This window comes from Conger conger, chromosome 3 (genome assembly GCF_963514075.1).
Source record: "Conger conger chromosome 3, fConCon1.1, whole genome shotgun sequence".
In the NCBI taxonomy this organism is placed as follows: Eukaryota; Metazoa; Chordata; class Actinopteri; order Anguilliformes; family Congridae; genus Conger; species Conger conger.
The window spans coordinates 60634089-60649069 of NC_083762.1; the positions used below are offsets into that span (position 1 = coordinate 60634089).

At 41.6% G+C, this 14981-nt stretch overlaps 1 protein-coding gene across 3 annotated transcripts in view; it reads right to left on the reverse strand.

Annotated features, from left to right (window-relative positions):
- arhgap15 (Rho GTPase activating protein 15) overlaps positions 1-14981 on the reverse strand; it is a 126215-nt gene that overhangs the window by 40080 nt on the left and 71154 nt on the right. For all 3 annotated transcript variants that reach the window (XM_061236772.1, XM_061236773.1, XM_061236771.1), the window contains 2 exons: positions 14124-14222; positions 8501-8578 (listed from right to left, as the gene is read on the reverse strand). In XM_061236772.1, coding sequence (XP_061092756.1) covers positions 8501-8578; positions 14124-14222 — 177 coding nt within the window. The remainder of the gene's footprint in view (positions 1-8500; positions 8579-14123; positions 14223-14981) is intronic.

Below are 14981 nucleotides of genomic sequence, written 5' to 3' on the forward strand. Positions count from 1 at the left end.
AAGTAGACATAGTCCCGAGGTTTTTCTCTTTTTTTTGCCTCCAACAAAAGGCACATCTAGATTTGCCCTTTCGCAGTCTACATTTCTGCCCAACCGCACCGCCCCTCCCGCCTTTGGGAGATTCCTTCGATATTTGCGTGAAGAATTTGCATGTGTTCGACGGCATTCTTGCCAAAATTCCAGTTGCATTTACGATAATGTTAGGTATTTCTCCCGTTCTCTACTGTAGAGGTGAAATGCAGCACTTCACGGAGAGGGATAAATCACTCAATGATTTCATTCGGCCAGCTTTCAAAAGAATAAGTCCGGCTGTTCTTTCACAAAGTCAGAAGGCTTCTTAATGAAATGATTACTCGCACAAAAAAATCCCCTCAAATACAAAAACAATAAAGATATTCTATGTTTGACTATTTTTACACTGAATGAAACTGACATTCTTGTTTGGAAACCAAGTATTTTATTGACAGTGTGTATTACTGTATATTGACAGAGGTTAACAGGTTTCCCAGTCGACTCCCGTTCCCTCATATGAAAACCAATTCACCAGTATCTAAACATTGATATAAACAGTAAGCAACAAAGCCCACTGTAGAAGTAGATGAATGTCATTGTTCATCCTTTGGCCTGCACTTCAGAGAGGACCAGGAACTCTCCTTACTTAAGCACGGCTGAATGGGACTCAACGGGAGACCGCTTGAGTTTGAACGTTAAAACGAGTCGCCGAGAAACAAAAACGTCAAACCTGGCCGGCCTTGCCAACTTCCACATCAAACTGGAAGAACCTTGACATCCTCAACAAAAAGGTCCCGTGAGTTTGAGAATGGGGGGATTCCCTCCCTAGTTCGGCCATTGCCTCAGGTGGTCCCCGTCCGCAGACAAATGGGTCGCCGCCATCGTTCGGACGAAAGCGCGGGGGGGGAACTCGAGGCACGGACAATGCCTCGCAGTGCTCCCGTCTAAAAATAAAAGGCTTGTTTTTTTGGCAGCGCCCGGAGATAACTCCGTAGTGCCGAGTGGCAGACACTAGCCTTTTTGTCCCGGTGTCTGCCCGACCTCGACGAGGGGGGGGGGGGGGGGGGGGGGGGAGCGGGGGGCATCGAAATTTCCCCGGTCACGTGATTCGGAGAATGCTCCCCGTGTGTCAGTTGTGGACAGATCCTTTCTGTCTATTCACACAAGCCCCGCAGGGTAGGACCCTAGGCCTCTAAAAGCTTGCCGCATGCTTGTCCGTCCGTCATAAACAGTAAATAACTCATTCACGGAGCTGCGCTGAGATATCACAGGGGCTTTATTATTAGAGTAAGAGTCGTGCGCTCATGGCTCTGAAGTCATCCTGGACTTTCATCAACTGTTAGCATGGCACTTTTGTTCTGAAACTTAAGATCTCACTTTAAACAGCCCTGTGCAGAACTGTACTGAATGTTGTTTGAGGTGTCTGTAATGTAATGTAATGTAATGTAATGTAATGTGTGTGTGTGCGTGTGTGCGTGTGTTTGTGCGTTTGTACATTGTGTTCTACTGCTGGAAAACTAAGACTAACTAAACTAAGGTTTATCAACCTTGCACTTGTGTTTATTCATGTTTTCACATAAAATATTGTCTTATATAATGAATGAACATGCAATAGCCTTAATACTTTCTCTTATTTGAAATGAATACAGGCATATAATGCTTCATAAAGTTCAAGTAAACATACACATATAAATGTACAAATGATTCTCTTAATGGATATGTATTTGCCTTCCAGTTTCCACTGGAGACATACCATATGTCTTGAGATTTAAACACTATGTAAATTGAAAAACAACATTCTATGACTCCAGCTACATTCGAACACACGTGTTGCTTATAGCTTTTTTATCAGTAAACCACCCCGCGGTCAAACGATGACGTTCGATGTCCGTTAAACACAGGACCACTGTTAGAATCCCGCGCCATGCAGCGTGACATTTAAAATCCTTGGGGTCGCCGAAGACACCCACCCCCCACTCCGCACTCATGTGAACGGGACATTCCTGTCATAAAAGACTCACGAACACAGCCCCCCCCCCCCTCGTCAGTCGCCGATTTAGACGAAACCGCACAAAGGGTTCCTATCACTCTTTATTTTTGGGGCTTCATGGCTAATGTCATCCTGACCTGCGTGCCATATATCTTCCCCCCTTACACACAGAAGAAATTCTTCTCGAGTCTTACAATTTTGAAATATGAAATTGTGGAATGCGGTGGCTAGAAGGGCAGGGATACCTTGGAGTGCCAACGTCTCTTCTTAAATTTCCAGCAGGTCAGTGCTTCTTGCCTCCGAGAGCTGTCTGGGAGTTAGCCTGAGCCCTTTCTCAGGGTGTGTTGTAAATTGGGGAATGTGAAGGTCCGGGAGGAATATACAGGGCATTTTATTCTGGTCCTCACACCCGTTCCACCTGTCCGGTCCCTTTTCCTCAAGGAATCCTCCCCCCCTCCCGCTTCAAATAGCTCCGGTGGAAGTATGTCAGGGAGGTTCACGGAAAGGGCAAAGCGGACTCTTCTCACAGAGGCACCGGTCGAACCAAAGGCACCGACGTTTAAGACGCGTCGGCATGAAGGCGCGTGTTTGGTGGGTCTGATCAAACACTTTTGTTTTGGTATTTAATGCCTCCAATGGACTTGGAAGCTCTTATTTGAATTGGATTAAATGGATAATGTATGAATGATGAAGCAGGGGTGGTTAACCCAAACTGCACTTTATGTCTGCCTTCAAACACTTTTTAAAGCATTTATTATAAAATTATAAGTGAATTTATAAAATGATTGTTCTGAAAGTCCTCTAAGCATCTGATGTATTTATGTTTTTGAGGGGGGATGGTCCTTTGGGACAGGAAACCCCCGCCACCAATTGATTCTCAATAAAAAATAAATGCGCAAACAGCACATCCTAAGTATTAGGTGTATTTGCTAGTCTTAGCAGGCCCATTTTTTTTTAATCTACACTCTGTGTCTTTGACTGGTCATGATGATTCCCCCTCTCCAATTGATTCTCAATAACTGACCAAACAGAACAGCTCCATTAGTAGGTGAATTAGCTACCCTTAGCAGGGTCATGTATTGAAATCTACACTCTGTGTCTTTATCTGGTGAGCATCGTCCTTCCCTCTCTATTCACTCCATTCGTGTTTCTGTTCCCTTTCTCACCGATGGGGGGCACGCTGAGTCTCAGGCCCCTTCTTTTCCACCGCTTTTCCACCCCCCCCCCCTCCTTTTCCACTGCTCCAGCCCCCCACCCCCCCAACAGGAACCCAACCTCTGGACACTTTCATTCACCCAGCCCTGATTCGACGGCCTGAAAATTGAGTTAACCGTGCTTGTCTCTACACAGCCACACCCTGAGCGGGGAAGGAGGATGGGCTCCCCCTGCTGAGCCTGTTTCCTCTGAAGGTTTCTCCCTACAAGCCATCCAGGGAGTGCTTCCTTGTCACTGTCGCCATTCGCTAGCTCTCTGGGGGTTTAGGCCGGGGTATAATGTGAAGCTCAGTGTGACAAATTCTTTGTAAAACGGGCCGTATAAAGAGAATTTGATTGATTGCTTGAGATGATAGCCGGCACAGTTCCCACTGATTTCCTTACACCGCTGTTCAGCAGACACATATTTATACTTTACTGCCATTTAGCAAGTCATCTTATCCAGAACGATATCCATAACAGCAATCTTCAAATGTCCCCACAGTACCTGTTGCCTGATAAACTGAATGAGGGAAATAACATTTTTTGTGTATGAGGAAGGCATGGAAGGCAGGAGCACTCCCAAGAGATCTGAAACCAAACTTTAGCAGCACAAAACAACTAAACCAGTGGTCTCCAACCCTTAATCAACTAGGAAAGTTGTTTACCCACTTAACTCACCTCACCTGGTTACCTGGTTGCCTCTGAACAGGGTGCTAATTTTATGGTGAAAACAAAAACCAGCAGACCCAGTAGCTCTCCAGGACCAGGGTTGGAGGCCACTGAACTAAACACAAACAATGGAAATTACTCTCTGTTTCCTGTGCCCACTGAATTCACACGGAACTGTGATGCAGGGAATTCTGAACAGGAAATAAGTTTCAGACTCACACTTTTCCTATATTTGAAAATTGTTGGTGGTAGCAAGGCTTGGAGAACTGTACGTTTTCAGTTCTTATGCCCGGAAGAGCTGCTGCTGTTGCGTTCTCAAATAACGTCTCATTCGCAGAACTGCGGCGTAGCAGTCGCTGACAGCATCATTATACATTTTGCATGTTGGTCAGGCCTGACAACTGTGAAGCTCTGCAGCCAAAGTTACTTAGGAAAGAGTCCCCAACACAGTCAGTCAGATCTCTTATAGGCGGGTTTCCATGCGCACGACCCCTGTCAGAACACATACGGCTGATTGAAAGCGCTTTCCATGGGCGGACGTTATCCTCCCCGATGTTTTGACGTGCCCGCAATCTCCCTGAAGGCGACGCGCTGTCGGAACCGACCGGGACTGATCGCGTAATTTGAAGAAGTCATCTATGCGTAAGCTTGTCTACCTTAATACCGAGTAATTAGTTGTGTCTGTGTCACACTGGGAGTATGCCCCCCCCCTGGGGCGACTCCCTCCCCTCCGTTTGATCGTCAAGTTAATTAAATTGGGCTCCGTCACTGGGGATTTTCAGATCAGACAGGTAGGTGTCACATCCACCTCTGTGAAGATTAGAACACCCAGCGCTGATAAGTCCTTGGTTAGGCTCAGAGGCAGGCTTGTTCAACACCGTGGGGGAGGAGATTGCAGGTCCTGTCACGGAAAGTTCCAGACCTACGGTGTACTAACACTATCACGGAGATGAAACCAGGGTCAAATCGTATGTAATTGTTTCGGATTCAAGGACGTTTTTGTGGTTTACTGAGCATGTCTGGTGTATCGGAACCCATGAAATCCCTGGTGTAAAATCCAGCTAGGACCAGCTTGAATTACCAGCTGTTTCAAAGCATAGCTTGAGCTGGTCAAACCATGTTGAGCTGGTTGGACTGGTCAAGCAGCTACCAGCTGCTACCAGCTGTTTCAAAACTGAGCTTGAGCTGAGTTTTTTGTTTTCAACAGGTATACTGTCAAAAAATGCAAACCCCACTTTCTTGGTTGGCTCAATTGCACCAGGCAAGATCAATCGAGCACAGAAACAATTTGAATCCAAAACAATTACATACAATTACGTATTGGACCCAGGTCTGGATGAAACCAGAGATTCTCATTTTTCAGAAGTGTTCTCAGCCTATTTCTATGAAGTAAATTATTCCAAAAATGTGGAATATTGATGTACACCATGTGTTCTCTTCTGATGTATGAAACATAGACCCTACACCCAGTTATTACACACAAGCTTTAAGTTCAAAGGTGTCACTGAGAATTAAACTTGAGAAGAGTGCTTTCATGGACGAACAAAGCACACTCGATTTGACTAAAAGTCTTTAAACAGCTGATGTATATGTTTCTAGCAGGTCTAAATATTTTCCATGAATACAGTTTTCCAGACAATTACCCTGTTTGCCCCTGTCTGCTCACTGAGTGACAACATTCCCGAAGGTAATAGAAAATTAACTACTTGAAGATTAAATAAACATATTCAGTATATATATTTTTTGTTTTTCTTCTTTAGAATCCCATGTATAGTATCAATGAAGAATAAACAACCGCGCAAACAGTAATTGAAACAACAGGCCTTGTTATGCCAATGGGGGGGTATGTTCTGATGATACATACTCAGGTGAATATCTCCTTCATTATCTCCTGGCGTGTCAGAGATGATTGGCGCACACGATAATCTTGTAAGCATTTTAATGCCGGTACCCAGCTGGCATGCAGACCACACTGAATTTATTCCACAAAGGAAATTCACCAAGGAGTCATTATTTTATCAACAATTGAGCAGCAAGCATCATACACAATACACACATTCCATAATATTTTGCATATGGAGCCGGCATTCATATCTGTTATATTGTAAAAAGTAGTGACACTGTGTGTGATACTGTAACTGCTTCTGAATCACTTGAAAGTACAGACAACTTCAATATGGTAAACATAGACCAGCTCCATACTCAACATGGTTTAACCAGCTCAAGCTATGTTTTGAAACTGGTAGCTGGTAATTATAATACATAAACCACAGATTTATATTTGCATCGAACAGGCTTGTGTTTGTTATTTACATCGAGGTTGAATTGTCGGTTTGAAACGGTTGCATTTCAATGAGGGGAACCCTTTGTTCGTTTACAAGCTGGGTTTTTAAAATGAGCTTGTTTCCAATTTCATAATTAGCAGCCGAGGGCCTCGCGTACAGGGGTGTGATGCTAATGAGGTGTAATTGGAGGAATGATTAACAACTGGGAACACCTGCTGTAATTAAGGAGATCCCTTTAGAAACAGGTGCGCTGAAAAGCGCTGGCGTGTGTCTGCGCGCGTCTGCTGTGCGCAAAAAAAAAATAGATAAAAAAAAGAGAAGAAAAGAAAAAGGCAACACCGACTGCACTTTTATTATTCACCTCACACCGGAGATTTGTTTAGTCTCTTCTCTTCTACCTGATGTGTGACAGGTACAAGTACCTATAAAAGGATTAACGCTGTTAACGTGTCAAAACAAACCGTTTAACACCGCGATTGTTACTGTTCTCAGAAGCTCAGCAGACACATCACGGTGGCGACTTTATACTTCGTAATTAGTCATTTCATCTGTTGTCTTTTTCATTTCTTTCAAACGTTCACCTACAAATGCGTTTTTTATGCCTTTTATTTCATAAGACAGATAGACAGACAGGGCGTTAAATTGCAGTCTTCAGAGCAAATCATTTTCAATTTGTGCTGTCACATTTTAAAGGCATTAGTTATGCTCTGGCAGGGAAAGACCACTCCATATCATCTCTGATTTGAAATTAATGCCATCTTGTATCCATATGGAAAGTTATTTCAAGTTAGGGTCCCTGTCAAGACTGTGAAGGATAGGGTGATTACAGAGTAAATTAACAATACTTTTAAACGAGCATTCACTTATCTTTTCAATTTAAACCTTGTTGAACAATTTCAGAGAGGGTAATGGTAACTCTAAGGCTCTGACCACGCAGGCTCTCCAACAACAATTAATCAAGCATACATATTCTTCATTAAATTAAGCAATTCATTTATCACAACTCTGTACATTTACATGCTTTTTAATAAGCACCTTTCCCCTCAACCTCTTGCTCGCAACTGAAATATGATTGTGTCTTAACCTATTGAATTTTGTAGTCTGTGAAAAAACAAGTTTTTCTGAATTATGCTTTTTTATAAGATTAAGAAAGACACTTCATATGAGCACATAATGACACAGACTTCCATTTTAGATTTTGTACAATATAAAGCCCAAGAAATTGGAATAAAGCAATACGGTCTCTGGAGTTTTCTCATTCTTGTGGGCTTTCATCGATGCTGAACTGTTCCCTGTTCACTCGGGGGCTCAGATAATTAAGCGGTAAGGTAATGAGAGGACGGTGTAAGCCAGCAGAATTGAGTGATTTTTGCTGATGAGAAGCAGTTATCTGTCAGAGCAGAGGTGCGGGGCATTGGTTAGGGAAATGGGGATTGTCATGAAAAGGTTTCAGGCTTAACTCCCAACTGTGGCTCCCAGGAGTGTAGCACACACACCAAATTGTTTCAGTTATTATCTAGCTATATAAAGATGATAAACGTGCTGCCTATTAAGCAAATACAGTGTATATACAGTGAGCTCCATAACGTTTAATATTATTTTAATATTTGTACACAATTGGTTGTGGTTAAAGTACATATTCTGAGCTTTTATTAAATATATATTTTTAGACACATTGATTAGTAGAAATTACAACACTTTATATTTTATTATTTATTACTTTTTTTTAATCAGGAGGATAGCTTGTCTTCTAGAAATAAAAGAAGAGCTGGAATTCCTATGTAAGTACAGTATACTAATACTTTATAGTGGTTCGGCAAAGTCGACAGGAAAGCCCTTTGACAATCCCTAATGTTTAAAAACATTCTTGCTCTCCCATTACTTATCTTGGCGTGATAGATTGTTTGTGTGTGCCATTCAAAAGGCTACTGTCTGCTGACAACCAAGATGATTTACATTGTGGTCTGAACTTCCTCACTAATGTACATAAGAGCTGACCATGCAGACAGCAGCCAGGCAGTTTGGGGTCTCTGCCATGGTCCTCTCTCTCTCTCTCTCTCTCTCTCTCTCTCTCTCTCTCTCTCTCCACACACACACACACACACACACACACACACACACAGTTGAACATCTAATGGTCTAGGTAATTGTACACCTGGGATGCGGAATTGTCCGAACCATTTGGAGTGTAATTAATGAATCAGTTAGGGTGGTTCTCCTGATCTGGTACAAAACCAATATCAATAAAAGCAATTGCAGTTTTACACATGCCCAGTGCCATTGAAGACTTAATAGATTCATCATAAATATTGTGCTACCTCGATCACTGAAACGGGGGGAAGGATTACCTTGGTCGACTATGAACCGTAACTTCTGAATGGTCGCCAGGTTCCCGCTCACTCTGTATATTCCATCTGTTTCCATACCTGAAGATGAAAAGAGAGCGTCAAGAGTGAGATCAGAACGCAGGCCGAAAACCCACCTGTAGCATGGCATTCTCAGATATTGAATATAGAAAAGTTTTGTTGTGACCGCCCTCCGCAACCTGCAGTTTTATAAGAATAGGTTGTTCCAAACATATTATAGAACTTGCTTGCTTCTGACTCTCCAGGTAATTCCAGACAGCCTTGATCAAGGTAAATACATGTGATATAAATGGATAGATGTTCAATTACCTACTCAATTAATGCTACGGTCTAATATCAGAGTCTTGAGAATTGCATCAGAAGGAGAATGATGCAACAACGTTATGATACTGCAAATAATGTACTATATTTTTTTTATCTTACTGTATTTAGATTGTTGCAGGCCTGTTAATGCAACCCATGTAGTCAGTCCTCTGACAGAATAACACACTGTATCCTTTAGAATTTTCATTTTCTATTCATTTCATTCAGGTACTGTATTTCATTTCAGAGATTGTATACTGACACCTGACCTGCCTGTGTGGCTGAAATGGTGCTCCGTCTTGGATTTTATTTTAATGTGCAGGAGGTCAAAGATGTTTACAGGATTGCTATAATTATAGTGTTCCATCAGACTTCTGGACATGAACATGGAAACCCAGCCAAACCAGAGCAGTAAGATTTAATCTGCTTCCCTCTGACCACACAGTCATCTTTAGACCTGAAGCCTTTCATTACCGTGGACCTCAAACATGTCTCCAGGTAGGGAATTTAAACTTGTCTCCAGGTAGTTATTTGGCCCTGTTGGTTCTTAAAAATAATGTCAGACAATGTTGTGGTATCAGATTCTTCAAAGATGTGGCCTGAACTACTGATGCAACATTGAGCATGTACAAAAACAGAAAATCACCTCTATATATTAGAATCAAAAAGGTCCTACAGTTTTTATTTCTGGAATGATTTTAATGTAGGACGCATGATACTGAGAGAGAGAGAGAGAGAGAGAGAGAGAGAGAGAGAGAGAGAGAGAGAGAGAGAGAGAGAGAGAGAGAGAGAGAGAGAGAGAGAGAGAGAGAGAGAGAGAGAGAGAGAGAGAGAGAGAGAGAGAGAGAGAGAGAGAGAGAGAGAGAGAGAGAGAGAGAGAGAGAGAGAGAGAGAGAGAGAGAGAGAGAGAGAGAGAGAGAGAATGAGTGTGACCCTCATATTATGTTAAAGTTTTATGACCGCTTTTATGTTTGGGGTCAAATTGCCCCATAAGTACGAAAGATCTGAGAGAAACATCTAATTTTTGAGCCTGAGGTAAGTGAAAGTTACAGTCGGAAAGTGTCACCAGAATCATCCACAAAGACATTTGAGATAAAAAATAAAAATGGTTGTATTTATGTGATAAAATTACAGATGGGATAAAAGAAAAACACACAGCACACAGAGAGTTGACACATGGTTTTTGAGAACCTAGCATTATGTTTATTGCATATTCAATATTTAATCCCACCAAATTCGCAAATTAGGAAAATACAGTATCTTCATGAAAAAAAAAAGTGAACTGGTAAAACCCTCAATGGGGTCAAATTGACCCCAGACATAATATGGGTTACATGAGAAACTACTCTATCTCCAGTCTTATATATATCTAGTCTTAAATATTTCACATGAAAATCGCAAGATATAAGATTATCTTTTTTTGTCATTCCACATGATAGATTGTGCAGCTATCTGTGTGGCCGGAGATAAGAGGACCATTTCTAGTGCCTTTCCTTGTTCTGTGGCTGTAGAGCCATTTTGACGTCCATCCAGGAACGATGAGGTGATTCAGATTAAGTTAATCAGGGACCTCGGCACGGTTTATACTGTATAAGGACAGCTCTGTTGGGGGAGCAAACATTTCTGAAGAAGGAGGAAAGCATGTGTTGCTACATATTGCTTGATTGCATAAAGTCTATATTTGACAGCTGATTTCTCATGTACTTAAATATAATTACATGAGCTTTCCTGTGTCTCCGGTTTAAGAAACAAAAAAACATTTCATTTCTCATGCGTTGCCTTTGAACTCTGGCAGTTGAAAGTGAAACAGGGATTAACCGCATGTGTGCTGGTTAATTATGCCGTTTACCTCAGGTATGTAGTTCTGAAATAAACATTTATTCCCTCCTGTGTATTTCTATAGAAAAAGCCTTGCATTAATTATGCATGCAGGTTGGAGGCATCTGATGCAGTGCATTTCCAAGATGATTGTGGATTCATTTACGCAACTCAATGTTTTGCTAATCAACACCCCCCCCCCCCCTCCATCCACCCCAATCTGAAATTGTTGCCTGCTTTCTGGGGGGCCTTTAATCAACTGCTTGGGGGTAGCCAAAGACGACAGCATCAAGGCGAAGAGTGCTTTAAAGAGTTTTGATAAATAGGGACGGATTTGCAAATGGCAGAAGGGCCATCGGATGTTACCGAGCATAACACGACAAGTAAAATGATGAGCTTCTGCGGACCGGGGAGTTGAGACGCACAGTGTCATTCTGTCAGAGTGAAATAAGATACTATATGATGGCTGGAGTCTCTTGGTCTCTTAATCGCATTAATGCTCGAATGCCCAAGTCCTTTTAGTGCTCCAGCGGATGTTTGATATTTACAAGCAGTCGCCAGTGGGAGTCCTGAAGGCCTTGGTTGATTCGAAAATTAACGGAAGGGTACAAGTTTTACTCTCAGTGACTTCGTTTGACATAATCGGCACGGGCAAAGTTATACTTTTGAACCTTGAAACGTCTAGACGTTAAACCCCCCCCCCCCCAACGCTCTCGTTACAATGTAATCAAAATCTCCGCAAATTTCCTCTCCCGTCAAAGTCAAAATATCTTGAGCGCGCTTCTGGAAATCGTAGTCCTGACCCGTCTCTATGAATATGCAAACCCTGTCATTAACTTCCTCTGCTGTTCAGTTCAGGCACTCCTTTCACAAACTTAATACGGAAACTGCCTAACCTGGTGTGGAAGTGAAACTCTCATTTGCATTACACACTCAGTGAGCACTTTATTAGGTAAACCTGTACCCCAGCTTCTTAACGCAAATATTTGCATAAAAGCATGCAGACCAGGTCAACCAGTTCAGCTGTTTTTCAGACTTTGATGTTTTTCAAATGTGATCTAAGTGACTTTGACCGTGGAAAGATTGTTGGTGCCAGATGGTTTGATTATCTCTGAAACTGCTGATCTCCTGGGATTTTCACGTGCAACAGTCTCTAGAGTTTACAGAGAAGGCTGCAAAATACAAAACACATCCAGTGAGCAGCAGTTCTGCAGGCAGAAATGAGTTGTTAATGAGAGAGGTCAGAGGAGATGGGCCAGGCAGGTCAGAGCTGATAGGAAGGTGACAGCAATGCAAATAACCACACTTTGCAACAGTGGTAGGCAAAAGAGCATCTCTGAACACACAACGCATAAAACCTCTCAAATAAATAGGCAATAGCAGCAGAAGACCAATAAGTCTAAAAAATAAGTCCCACCACAAGGGAGAATAATTAACACCCGGTGTGTTAAACTATTAAAATGTGAGCATTTGTATTGTTGTACAGTTGGTATTGTTCTGACTCTATTTCATGAATATAGAGTCACCTTTATTTTTCAATTTTGGTTTGTTTTCAACAACTTTCTAGCAGTAAATACTGTATGTAGGTGTATGTGCTATCCCAAAAAAAAGTATCTGATCAATTTCATGTTTGGGAAGCGTGTGTGATTTTATAACTCCCACTCTGATGAGCCTACATTGATTTGTCCTCTGTAGATGGGTACTTTTGTAGTGCATGTACTGTACCAAAAGCGAGCCAAGTCTTGGAAGCACTCAAACAGTTTTCAGGCAGACCTGTTTGTTTTAAGAACAAGGAGGGGAAAAAAAGCTTAAAGCTTTATTCCTTTAGGGGCATATATTTCAGGTCACAGTAATTTTAACCAAAGATAACTAATTGTTCGGCGCAAACATTCGACCAAAACCCACAAAAAGAATCCGTTACACAAACATATAATTCATGCACATTTTTAGAGGGCTGTAAACAGACTGAAAGGGGATGCAAAACGGGATGGGAATCAAAGTGAACATTTTTTGTGATGAAAAAGCGCTTCGCCTCAAAAGGTCAGTCCTTTCGCCTGGCAAAGGAGTCGGAAAAGCCTGGGAAAACTGCTGATCACACATGTACGGAGGGAATTTTTAAAGCCAACAACCTCAACTCTTTTTTAAACAGAGATCGGAACCTCGAACTGGGTCCTGTCAAACAAAAATATGTCAACAGCAGGGGTAAAAAAAAAAAAGAAAGAAAACATCTGCTGAAAGATTAAACTAGGAAAGATAAGGCTTCATTAAGGATGGACCGGCGCCAAACTGTACCAGGTGACAGGCCAGAACTCCTTGCATTGGCCCATTGTTCAGTGTAAAAAGATGCTCCTATTGTTTTGGTGTACTTACAGTTCGTGTTTGGATCAGTGAACATGCAATGCTTTGATTGTATGCACAAAGGATTTGACAATTAGCTTTCCGTGGCCCACTAGATTCCAGTGTACCAGGGCCGGCCAACAACTTTCCTCTGGCTTAATTTCAAAAGATACACATATACCGCATGTCAAGCTCCAATTAGATGATTTATGAAATTAAATGAAGTGTTGGCTGCCAGGTAACAGATTATTTTTTAGTTAACTTTCCTATACTGTTAATTCAAAATTAGACCGTGCATGTCCAAAATGCATTTTCATTGGAGCATTCTTCTCATTGTACACATTTCAGAAAGCCAGGAGAAAGCTCTCCCAACGCATTACAGATGCGTTCTGAATCAGAGTCACGTCATCTTAAGATCAGTTCCCCTTCCAGAACGTTCCAATTATGAGTCCATCCTATTTGTCATGTGAAGAGGAATAAGATGTTTTCAAAAAGGATTCCCCCAAAGTAATGGCAATTCATCATTTTATTACTAGATGGCAAAAAGACCAGCAGAACACCAACAGATATTTGAAAAAATATATATTATTACATTCATAAAATAATATAAAATTAACAAAATATTTTTTCCCAGAGCAACCATATTAGTATACAATATTAACATGCTTTGACCATGTAATAGCTGTATTCCCTGCTTCTCCTGTATTGTTTATTTTATACGGTTTCCTAGCTCATCTTTATCAAGGGTGTGAAAATCATTTCTGGAGACCCACTAGCAGGGATGATCAACTCTGACCCTCAAATCTAAATCCAGAACTGATTTTCTGTTCTCCTGGGTAATTAGTGCTACTGATTGGCCAGTGTCTTCACACCTGACTCCCAGGTAAAGGGAGGGTGGAAAGGCAGTATGAAAATGTTAAAGATATATAATTGTTTTATGGTATTTCAGTACAGTTGGAAACTGCTATTTCATTTGCTTACTTTGCCTCTCTTGCCTGGCTCACCTCGACATATACAGTAGTAATTGTTTTTAAAGAATCTTATTTTTGCAGCATACCTTTAAGTGCAGTTTAAAATGGTTTCCCCCTGGATTTATACTGGATTTCAGATGTTGCTTCACATTTGATAAATTCGTATTTGTACCAACCTCTTTTTTCAACTGCCTGAACGCACTTCTGTACGAAGCTGGGGATCGTAGTTCCCTCTCTTTGACAAAGTGTCAGCAGGTGACATCCAAATATTCGATCTGCGAAAGAGAATGCTCTTACATTAATAACAATATGTCATGTCACCGTTATCATCTGTATTATTATGGGACATTGTATCAACATTCAGAACACATTCATGTGACGTGACTACACAATTTTACCCAACGGCTTACTTCCATTCGTAGGCTTCCTGGGTAGGTGAAATCATGTCGACATTAAAACACACATACGCATTCACACACTAAACTGCTCCACACTGTACCCCAAACACTTTCAGCTCAAATAGTATCAGTAAATGCCAGGAATGTGTATATATATAGACAGTTTTTTTCATTAATACACAGCCAAATTGTACTTAACCACACTAACTATTTTCTCTCTGACAAGGTTGTGCGATGTGAATGACCTCTATGTACCCATGGAGGTCAGTCTTTGAGCGCTGTCTGGGCTTTGCCAGGTCTTTCACAGCGATCGATATTCACATACGGGGTTAGATGTTTCCCTGAGGCCAAGCGGTTCATCCCAGCTCCGTGTTTCTCTGCCACCTCTTTGAAAGGTTCCCTTTTGACAGCCTGTCCTCCAGCAGGTTTGTCACATCATTTTGCACATACCGAACGGGAACTTATACTTATTTTTTTTACATTTTTATTTAACCTTTAATCAACCAGGAAATCCCATTGAGATACAATGTCTCTTTCCCAAGAGAGACCTGGCCAAGAGAGCAACATCCAAAAATGACAATAGAATAAATGTAAAACACAATAGGCAGTAATGCATACAAACATACATCACATGGG